Source organism: Clarias gariepinus, chromosome 12, assembly GCF_024256425.1.
Source record: "Clarias gariepinus isolate MV-2021 ecotype Netherlands chromosome 12, CGAR_prim_01v2, whole genome shotgun sequence".
In the NCBI taxonomy this organism is placed as follows: Eukaryota; Metazoa; Chordata; class Actinopteri; order Siluriformes; family Clariidae; genus Clarias; species Clarias gariepinus.
In genome coordinates this window covers 11145948-11158036 of record NC_071111.1, presented here as the reverse complement: position 1 = coordinate 11158036, position 12089 = coordinate 11145948, and the positions used below count along the sequence as shown (strand labels likewise).

The 12089-nt window shown below is 37.4% G+C and overlaps 1 protein-coding gene across 1 annotated transcript; it reads left to right on the top strand.

Annotated features, from left to right (window-relative positions):
• Positions 1 to 4597: 4597 nt before the first annotated feature.
• On the top strand, positions 4598 to 11492 carry asb13a.1 (ankyrin repeat and SOCS box containing 13a, tandem duplicate 1). The gene is made up of 6 exons (XM_053508703.1): positions 4598 to 4674; positions 8257 to 8444; positions 8544 to 8700; positions 8891 to 9025; positions 10177 to 10368; positions 10493 to 11492. Exons 1-6 carry the CDS (start codon positions 4635 to 4637, stop codon positions 10618 to 10620), a joined length of 840 nt encoding a protein of 279 aa, XP_053364678.1. The 5' UTR covers positions 4598 to 4634; the 3' UTR covers positions 10621 to 11492.
• The last annotated feature ends 597 nt before the right edge of the window (positions 11493 to 12089 follow it).

Sequence of the window (12089 nt, the reverse complement as noted above, 5' to 3'; positions counted from 1 at the left end):
GGCCCCTCAAAGTCTTCATTTTGTTTTTCTTCAGCCATTCAGAGGTGGATTTGCTGGTGTGTTTTGGGTCATTGTCCTGCTGCAGCACCCAAGATCGCTTCAGCTTGAGTTGACGAACAGATGGCCGGACATTCTTCTTCAGGATTTTTTGGTAGACAGTAGAATTCATGGTTCCATCTATCACAGCAAGCCTTCCAGGTCCTGAAGCAGAAAACAACTCCTGACCATCACACTCTCACCACCATATTTTACTGTTGGTATGATGTTCTTTTTCTGAAATGCTGTGTTACTTTTACGCCAGATGTAACGGGACACGCACCTTCCAAAAAGTTCAACTTTTGTCTCGTCGGTCCACAAGGTATTTTCCCCAAAGTCTTGGCAATCATTGAGATGTTTTAGCAAAATTGAGACGAGCCTTAATGTTCTTTTTGCTTAAAAGTGGTTTGCGCCTTGGAAATCTGCCATGCAGGCCGTTTTTGCCCAGTCTCTTTCTTATGGTGGACTCGTGAACACTGACCTTAATTGAGGCAAGTGAGGCCTGCAGTTCTTTAGATGTTGTCCTGGGGTCTTTTGTGGCCTCTCGGATGAGTTGTCTCTGCGCTCTTGGGGTAATTTTGGTCGGCCGGCCACTCCTGGGAAATTTTACCACTGTTCCATGTTTTTGCCATTTGTGGATAATGGCTCTCACTGTGGTTCGCTGGAGTCCAAAAGCTTTAGAAATGGCTTTATAACTTTTACCAGACTGATAGATCTCAATTACTTTTCTCATTTGTTCCTGAATTTCTTTGGATCTTGAAATGATGTTTAGCTTTTGAGGTGCTTTTGGTCTACTTCTCTGTGTCAGGTAGCTCCTATTTAAGTGATTTCTTGATTGAAACAGGTGTGGCAGTAATCAGGCCTGGGGGTGACTACAGAAATTGAACTCAGGTGTGATAAACCACAGTTAAGTTATTTTTTTAACAAGGGGGGCAATCACTTTTTCCCACAGGGCCATGTAGATTGAGGTTTTTTTTTTCTTTCTTAATAACGTAAACCTTCATTTAAAAACTGCATTTTGTGTTCAATTATGTTATCTTTGACTAATAGTTAACGGTTTTTGATGAGCAGAAACATTTAAGTGTGACAAACATGTAAAAGAATAAGAAATCAGGAAGGGGGCAAATAGTTTTTCACACCACTGTGTGTATATGTATATATGTATATATATATATATATATATAAAATCAACCATTCAAATCTCATCCCGGACAATAAAGTACACTATATGCCCTTAAGTTACAGATTTATTCCCCTTTGGTGGTGGTGTAACCTCCACTCTTCTGAGTAAACCATCCACTAGATTTTGGAATGAGGCTATGATGTCTAATCATTCAGCCACAAAGGCATTTGTGAGAGCAGGCACTAAGGGTGTTCCAGTTCATCCCAAAAATGTGCATTGAGGTCAAGGCAGGGCAATCAGGTTTTTCCACTCTAATCTTGCCACACCATGTCTTAATATAGCTCAATTTGTTTGTTTTAGTAACTCTGTCGTGGGAATATGAACTAAAATGTTGTCTATAATACATGACTCATGGGAAAATGTTTTAAGCATTTGTTGCCTGTATAGATGAATTTAGAATACCTATTAAGTACTTTGATGATTAACTTAAATCAAATTAAGATAAATATTGTTGGCTGGTACAGGCAAAAGTGCTTTTCTGTGGTTTATACATTATTCATATTTCATTACATTAGTTTGTGAAGGACACTTTCCTATGTTTACGGGCTCTTTACCCTCATATACAAATCCTAGCCAAAAAATAAATACAAAATCAACGCCTGGATTTTAACTAAGCTACTGGGTGAGAGCCTTCCTTGTGTAACTCTAATTTATGTAGTAATAGTTTTTCATTTCTTAAACAACATTGTTGAAGACGTATCCTGTGGTTGTAGCAAAGATGTTACATTTTCTTTTTAGAAAACAACTAAGAAGATTGCTGAAACTAATAAAACTTGGTTACGGACTGTAAACACATTAAAACCTGGAAGAATAGTGTTGAACCATCATCTTCAAAGAAGAAATGTGGTCAGAAAGACATCCTCAATGAGTAATGGAAGATCAAATGTTAAAACATTATACACTCACCTAAAGGATTATTAGGAACACCATACTAATACGGTGTTTGACCCCCTTTCGCCTTCAGAACTGCCTTAATTCTACGTGGCATTGTTTCAACAAGGTGCTGAAGGCATTCTTTAGAAATGTTGGCCCATATTGATAGGATAGCATCTTGCAGTTGATGGAGATTTGTGGGATGCACATGCAGGGCACGACAATCCCGTTCCACCACATCCCAAAGATGCTCTATTGGGTTGAGATCTGGTGACTGTGGGGGCCATTTTAGTACAGTGAACTCATTGTCATGTTCAAGAAACCAATTTGAAATGATTCGAGCTTTGTGACATGGTGCATTATCCTGCTGAAAGTAGCCATCAGAGGATGGGTACATGGTGGTCATAAAGGGATGGACATGGTCAGAAACAGTGCTCAGGTAGCCCGTGGCATTTAAACGATGCCCAATTGACACTAAGGGGCCTAAAGTGTGCCAAGAAAACATCCCCCACACCATTACACCACCACCAGCCTGCACAGTGGTAACAAGGCATGAAGGATCCATGTTCTCATTTTGTTTACGCCAAATTCTGACTCTACCATTTGAATGTCTCAACAGAAATCGAGACTCATCAGACCAGGCAACATTTTTCCAGTCTTCAACTGTCGATTTTGGTGAACTTGGGCAAATTGTAGCCTCTTTTTCCTATTTGTAATGGAGATGAGTGGTACCCGGTGGGGTCTTCTGCTGTTGTAGCCCATCCGCAAGGTTGTGCGTGTTGTCAAAGTTGCTCTTCTATCAGCTTGAATCAGTCGGCCCATTCTCCTCTGACCTCTAGCATCAACAAGGCATTTTCGCCCACAGGACTGCCACATACTGGATATTTTTCCCTTTTCACACCATTCTTTGTAAACCCTAGAAATGGTTGTGCGTGAAAATCCCAGTAACTGAGCAGATTGTGAAATACTCAGACCGGCCCGTCTGGCACCAACAACCATGCCACGCTCAAAATTGCTTAAATCACCTTTCTTTCCCATTCTGACATTCAGTTTGGAGTTCTGGAGATTGTCTTGACCAGGACCACACCCCTAAATGCATTGAAGCAACTGCCATGTGATTGGTTGATTAGACAATTGCATTAATGAGAAATTGAACAGGTGTTCCTAATAATCCTTTAGGTGAGTGTACATCCTGAATGAGAGGCTTGGTGCAATTAAATGTTAAAACAACATTATACAGTAGTTCACAGTTGTATTTAATAGTGAAAGTAAGAGCATATCCACATATACAATATGAAGAGATTTCAAGGAATTGCGACTAAACAGCTGTATATCATTAAAGAATGGATAGTGGAGGTTTGGAAAACAGTCAGGTGGTCTGATAGGTCCAGCTTTACTACAGAGTGATTATTAAGCCTATTGACTACCGTACACGCCCCTGGAGGCAGTTTCAGTTGGTCAGGTCTAGGTTCAGCGACATTGTGTCCAAAAAATGAGGTAGGCTGACGACCTGAATGACTTAAACATACAGGTTTTCCCATGATTTTTTTTCTTTCCTCATGGCATGGACATATTCCAAGATTTTTTTTTTTTTTTAAATCAGTGATTTTATTGGGGATAAATTGTGAAATAGTGGTTCATGAGACATCATTTTCACAATTATGCAACTCCTCCATCATAATACAGGACCTCGGAGAGAAAGTATTCCGACTCCGAATGAAAATAACTGATGTGACATTGTATACGCTTATTACATGGATTAAAAAGGTGGTCCAAAGAATTATTAGAGTGTATGACTTTTTGACCTTCCAGGTTTTAATAGGCAGGTCCCAATTTTACATAATGTACAGTAGTAGTTTTAGCAATTTTTTCTTAGTTGTTTTCTTTGCTTGATGCGGGGAAAGCAACTTCTTTGCCTTCACCGCAGGATATGTCTTCTGACATGGCTATTTAAGCTAAAGTTTAAGCTTTAGTTGGAGTTAGATAACCTGTTATCAGATGATCCAGGTCAATTACTGCGGTAATTATGCTAAGCTAATTGTTAAGAAACACTCCTAGCTATTAGCTTAGTTAAATCCAGGTGGTGACTTAGTGAAATATATACTCTACATATGAAAGACCCTTTTTCCTGACAGTGTCTACATTTTAAAATCTAAAACAAATACAGAAAAACTGTGCATTTAATATTCACACATTGAGTTGCAGCAGACTTTTATTATGATATAACCAAAAAAATCAGTAATACTGTACAGTAAGAGCGCATAAAGAAGCTGGCGGGTCAGTTTATTGAGAAAATACAACTCTCATTATTACTAACAAGTCTGTCCTGAATTATAATCTCCAGTTTCATAAATATAGTATACTTTTTTATCTGTCTAATGATAAAGGTTAAATCATAAACACAGCTGCGTGTGTGAAAAAAAAAGGAGGTCTGCTATTAGCACATTGCTAGCTGAGGTACGGACTGTTCCACTCAGCTGGTGATGGACTGTACCACAGCTGCTGTCAGCCTCAGTAATAATAATAACACACTGATATAAACATGGCTTCACCGCCAGTGAGGACGTGTTTCGGAGAAATCGGTGAGTGAGGTGTGAATGTCAAAACGATTAATTTCCTTGTTTGCTCAAATCATTTACTGCAAATTATTTACTTCTTATTTCATTTTATGTTTATCTGCCCTGCATAAAATATTAAATATTTCATTACAGCAGCTGTGCTGACCTCCTCTACTTTGTATATAAAAAAATCTATTCTATAATATATATATATATATATATATAAATTAGAATTTAAAAAATGTTAAAATTAGTTTTATGATCTTATGATCTATGATCTTTTTATGAGTCATTTAAGTGTGACAAATATGCAAAAAATAAACTTCAGGAAGGGGGCAAATACTTTTTTTCACAGCAATGAGTGTATGTACTGTATATATCATGAGAGGGAGAGACTTTTACATTCCTTTATTTGTGCTAGGCACATTGAGCAATAAAATTTGTGTTTTGGTAAATAGGTCAGTAAAATTGTCTTTAGAAAATGTAAAGTGTACACATTAAATATAAAAATAAATATGTGAATAAGTTAAATAAAAAAACATGATGGTGGCTGTTCCCTTTATTAAGATTGTGTGTAAAAACAAGTTCGTTGTTTATGACTGAGCATAAAGCCTCGACACAGAGAAAGAAAGAGAAAGGACAATATTTAGTAAATAAAATAGAGGAAGATCATCAAACTAAAATTCAAATTAGTTTGATGATCTCAGTCATTTAAGTGTGACAAATATGCCAAAAATAAAATTCAGGAAGGGGTCAAATACTTTTTCCCATACATAGATACATACATAGATACATACTCATATATATATATATATATATTTATATATATACACACACAGTACTGTGTAGCAAAAGTCTTAGGCAACATATTATATGCTCTACCAATTTTGTTATATATGTTTATCATGTCTGCATAATTATGTACAAAATTATTCAGTATTTCCATATATAACTTAAAAATTAATAAATAAATAACATTACAGGAGAATATATGCATGGCTTTAAAGAAAAAAATAAAAGATTTAAAGATTTAATATTAGACAAAAATAACCCAAGTGAATGCAAAATGCAGTTTTTAAATAATAATTATTTTTTATTTATTAAGGGAAAAAAACCTGCCTGGGCAGATATAAAAGATAAAAATGTAATTACCCTGATGAAATAGTTAATGATTAATAATGATAAATACTTTCAATAATAATTGTAATTAACCACATTTTTTGGAAAGCCAAGTTAAATTACACCTTCCACACCCAGGCCTGATTACTGCTAGACCTGTTCAATCAAGAAATCACTTAAATAGAACCTGTCTGACAAAGTGAAACACACTAAATGACCTTGCAGCATGCTGCGATCTAAAGAACAATCTCAGGAGGGGTTGCGAACAGCTTTAGCTCAGTGGTTAAGGCATTGGACTGCGGTTTGGAAGGTCCCAGGTTCAAAGCCCACAACCACCAAGTTGCCACTGTTGGGCCCTTAAGCAAGGCCCTTAACCCTCAACTGCTCAGATGTGTAATGAGATAAAAATGTAAGTCGCTCTGGATAAGAGTGTCTGCCAAATGCCTAAATGTAATGTAAAATGTAAATCCTGCAACCACAAAGTTGTCCCTGTTGGGCTTGCGAGCTGCTTAGATATAGAATAAGATAAAAATGTAAGAAGCTCTGGATAAGGGCACAAATGTAAATTTGGTGAGACCAGCAATGCTCTACGGCTTAGAGACAGTGGCACTGAAGAAAAGACAGGAGGCAGAGCTGAAGATGTTGAGGTTCTCTTTGGGAGTGACAAGGATGGATAGGATTGAGAATAGGTTCATCAGAGGGACAACCCATGTTAGATGTTTTGGAGATAAAGTCGGAGAGGCCAGGTTGAGGTGGTTTGGACATGTTCAGAGGAGAGATTGTGAATATATCAGTAGAAGGATGCTGAGGCTGGAACTGCCAGGCAGGAGGTCTAGAGGAAGACCAAATAGGAGATTTATGGATGTAGTGAGAGAGGACATGAAGTTAGTTGATGTAAGAGAAGAGGATGCAGAGAATAGGGTTGGATGATGAGGCAGATGATTCGCTGTGGCGACCCCTAAAAGGGAACAGACGAAAGACAAAGAAGAAGACAATGGTGAACCAATATTCAAATTTTTGGTTCATCAATAACCAATTTCTTTACTCCAAAAGCAGAACGACGACTTATCCAGGGGCTTATAAAAGAACCCAGAACAACACCTGAAGAACTGCAGGGGGTCAGTTAAGGTCAGTGTTCATGATTCAACAGTAAAAAAGAAAGATTTGAAATAGAAGAGTCCCAAGGCGAAAGCACCTTCGGACCAAAAAGAACACAGAGGGACATCTGCCATAAAACTTACACAGTATTTTATAAAAAGATCATCATACCAGTGGGCTGCTCTGCAGCTTCAAGATATGGATGATAATGATGACCATAATGAGAGCGCTGTACCAGAAAATCTATTGTAAAGAAACACAATGGCAAGTCCATCTCTTTATTTACAATGGCAAGTCCATCTCTTTATTTTATCTGTATCTATTTAGTTAGATACAGATAGATTTATTCGTAAATTATTTGTGTGACCATTAACTCAAGAAATTTGTCGTTAATGAAAACCACCTTAAATTCTGAAAAATGTGTTATGAAATTTTCACAGAAGACAACTGACTATGGTTAAGTTCGACTTGGTTAACTTCAGTGCATAACATTTGACTAAAGTACTACTCTAATCTACTGTAAACTTTAAACTTTATTTGATTACAATATTTAGTAAATACCCTTATCCAGAGCAACGTACAGAAATGCTTGAGGTTCTGTCTATCTATCTCGCTAAAATGGTGGCACAGTGGCTTATTGGTTAGCACTATCGCCTTGTACCTCCAGGGTTAGGGTTTGATTCCCCCTTGGGGTCTGTGTGCATGGAGTTTGTATGTTCCCCCCATGCTTGGTGGGTTTCCTTTGGGTACTCCGCGTTCCTCTAACACTCCAAAGACATGCAGATTAAGCTAATTGGTGTTCCCAAATTGCCCGTAGTGTTTGACAGCGTATGTGAATGTTGACATATCTACAGTACCATGGTCATAAAAATGTAAATAAATACAATGGTTACCACTGGCCTCCATGGTTCCTAGTTGGACAACAGAGGTTATGTCCTCAAATGAAAACCAATAAAACTCATTATTTACTTATGACAAAAGAAATGGCAGTGTATAATCAGAGGGCTGTTTTTGTAATATTGTAATAATATTCGGCCTTCAGGCTTCATTCTCATTGTTCAGTTAGTCTTTTAAGCTGTCTTGAATCTTTATGGAGCTTTGTGGGTGTCAATACATTAACATGATGAGCAGTGTTTAAATGCAAACATTTAAACAATAATTTATACATGTGGCACATTGAATGCATGTTTTTTTTTTATTGTTTTATTGTGGCTCAGCTGGTCACATTACAAAATTATCTGGCTGATGTAAGAATTATGTCTTGTCTCCATCGCTGAGACGATATATATATCTATACTGTTTCTTACACTTAGTTAGTTCGAATACGAAGATACCCACTTGCAATAAATTCATTTAAGTATTATGACGTCTCCTGAAAATTTCTTATAGGTTTTTGGTCTGAGCGGACACCAGTGCACGAGGCTGCGTCCTTGGGACAGGTCGAGAAGCTCCAGCTTCTGGTTGATAATGGTGCTTCAGTCAATTCAGCCACAGTAGATAACATGACTCCGCTGCATGACGCTTGCATCCAGGATCACCCAGAGTGTGTTCGAGTCCTTCTTACTGCGGGTGCACAGGTGAGGTTGTGTCTCGTCTGTCTTAGGTGAACATGTTATGATTTTTTTCTCTCACTAAACTTTACTAAAAACACTGTCCCTGTGTGTGTTTTATTCAAGGTGGATGTACGGAGCATTCATGGTAGCACCCCTCTGTGCCACGCGTGTGCAGCAGGCAGCGTGGAGAGTGCGAGACTGCTTCTGGAGCATGGTGCTTCAGTGAACCCCTCCCTCACAGCCCTCACTGCCTCTCCTCTGCATGAAGCCTGCATACGTGGTAAGACTTGCACAGGGAGAAGAGAGGGCTGATTGGATTGAGATTAATTGTGTAGTGCTAGCCCTTCGCCTAACCCATTTAGATGAGTGTTTAATCACTGCTTTAACCAGTGTATTGGTGAGATCTGAACCTAAAGTTATAACCCGCTACTATAATATATACTGTAAAGATGTTTGATTTGTGGGTGCAGGTGACCAAGAAGTTGTAAAGTTGGTCATATCAAAAGGAGCCCACCTGGAGGCTTTCGACATTCACTTTGGGACACCGCTGCACGCCGCCTGCGCTAAAGCACATCTGGAGTGTGCATTACAGCTGCTCAATGCAGGTAAAAAGTAAAAAGGTGAGGACTGCTTGCTGACTCTTTGGTGAATGTGGTATTATTTATCATACTTATTTTAAATTCTTTATGCTGATTAATCAAGTAAGGGTGAGCCTTAATATTCTATAATAGCTGCTCTGAAAGGCATTCTGGCTATAAGATTTAGTGTATATTAATGCAGCTGTTCTGTATTTTATTGTTTCTGTAGTAACCAGATGTGGGCAAAGTACAGACATTCTGTAAAAGTAGGGTTTCCATGAACAAATATTACTCAAGTATAAGTAAAAATCCTCTATCAACTTCTGTACTTGAGTAAAGTTTTAGAAAGGATTACCCACTTTCAAGTATCAAAACTGCAAGGCTTGTATTAGCCTTTTTCATAGTAAAATCTTTCTCTCGGTCATCCCTCCCTCCCTGTCTGCTGTCTTTGTCTGTAACCGGCTCTGCTTCTGATTTCAAACACCTGTTATGTTATTAGGCGTGTCTCGAAGGAAAGGCAAGTCATGCAATTACTTGGCGAATTTGTGGTTAGGTAACACAATGGCATTCAGAAATGTAGTTAAGTAAAAGTAAATATACTTGCGGTACTTTTGAGCGGAGTAAAAGTAAACATATCCTCAAGGAAAGTACACATACTCATTTACTCAATTTACTCAGTTACTTCCCACCTCTAAATCTATGATAATAATAAACAGCTGATTAACTGTTCATATATGAACGGTCGACTGTTGGTACAAGTTTTCTTTAAAGAGATGTTTATTTTACATTTATGGAAGGAGTCTCCAGTGCTTTGGTTTTCTGCCATAGGAGAGACATCATGACAGAAAAGGTGAAGGAATTATTTTTCTAGATTTTATGTGAAGTATGAACAAGAACTAACTTACAACTGCGATTAGAGGAAAAATGTTGTTGTTATAAGGCATGTTGTTATAAGGTTATATTAAGAATAGTGATATTCTATATATAGTGATATTCTATATATATTGAATATATTGAATATATATATTGAATCATAGCTTATGTTTTATCCTTTAACTCATGTAGAGGTGTAACAGCAATGACATCATCATTCTGTATTTTTCTGATTTATAAACTATATTAAATCCTGCTTTACATTCCTTTCTAACAGAAAATCCTTAAATTACACATTTTTAAAGGTGCCCGCGTGAATGCTGCAAAGTTCCACGAGACGGCTCTGCACCACGCAGCAAGAGTGGGTCTAATTGACCTGATTGAACTACTGGTGGAGTTTGGTGGAGATGTTAATGTCAGGGACAACATGGGACGCAAACCAATAAACTACACCACCCCTGGATCTCCATCTCACATCTGTCTAGAGTACTATGAGAGTGAGAATACATTAAATTAAAAAAAAAAAATTAATTATGCCAATTACAGATGTGAATAGAGATTACTTAAAAAAACAAAAAAAAAACACTGGACTGTTGTTGTGGTCGTGTGTGTACCCCGCAGGTTGTCCTCTGTCTCTCCAGCAGCTGAGTCGGATCGCACTCAGGCATGTTCTGGGCACGAGAGCATTGCAGGTCATCACTAAACTCGACATCTCACAACGGATCATCAGCTACCTCTGTTACAAATAATACAGCACGCTATCTAAATATATTGTGTTGCTGTGAAAATAATGGAGATTATGGAGAGCTGCTGGTTGCCCTATAATATACTACAAGTGATATTTTCAATTTCCCTGTGGTGCATAAATCAGACTGTTTGATGTTATGCATAAACATTTTATTTATTGTGCAGAATACTTTAAATCCAGAATATAAATCGTTCCCCTGCAGTCCAAGGACAGGCACTATAGGTGCAAATTCCAAATTGCCAGGTTTCCGAATGAGTGTGTGTGTGTGTGTGAGAGACACGCTTATGCCCCATGTGTCAAGGTGTCCCCTGCCTTGTGCCCTATTTTCTCTGAGAGGATTCAGGCTCCCGTGACACTACATAAAATAAACAGCATGAAAATGAATGAATTCACATTTATGCTTTGAAAATTTCAAATTGTATTAACCAATAACTTTTACATAATACAAATTTCTGTACTATCTCCTACTTTCCAATCCATTTCTGCATGCCTTTACAACCACAGTGGCCTGTTGTATTTTAAGCAGAAACCTGTCTGCGCCACCTGCTGACTATTGTGTGTAATTACCTGATTTGCCTTTCGTCCATGAAACCCTTAATCATGTAGCAGGTGTTTGAAATCACGAGTCTTTTTCTCTGACTTAAAGGATACTTAAGTATTTTTGGAGGTGAGTACTATTTGCACTTTTACTCAAGTAAAGGATTTATGGACAGAAAATTAGTAATAACCAGACAACTTTTTTTTTTTTTTAACTTGAACTTTAATTACAAAAAATTTAATGAACTGGTGAAACCTTTACATAGTGGTGATGCAGGTTGAAAGTAAAAGGGTTAAGTTTTTTGTTTTTTGTAAAGCATTTAACATTTCTAGTGTTTATGATAAGGTGTATGTGTGTAATAAGTAAATATATACAGTTGTTAAAGTTTGCATTAAAAGAAACTATTATATATTAAATAAAAATACTTTGACTGTTTGCATTAACTACAATTTCTGTCTTTTAATGTGATATAATGTGCTATGGTTCAACACAGAAATACATAAATTATTGTTAAAACATTTTTTTATATATATATATATATATATATATAACGCTACCATCAGTCCTGTGTCATGCCAACAGTAAAGCATCCTGAGACCCTTCATGTGTGGTGTATATATGGGTGATTCCATCTCAAATCAACCAGTGGGTTCCATCACATGATCACAGATTTTGCTGATTTTTTCACCAATTGTTGGTACTGCCATGAAAATAAAAACCCCCAATTTTTTTGTCCCAACTCCCACTCGTTAAAAAATGGCAGCCATCTTAATTTTTGGCCTCAAAGTGCTTCGAGACGTGCCACGCCTCTTTTTGAAATCCTCTTTACCTTGATAACTCACTTGCTATATGTCATATATATATATATATATATATATATATGTCAGATTCTGCAATCAGAATTTGGCTGTCTGCTGTGGTTATGGAGATAT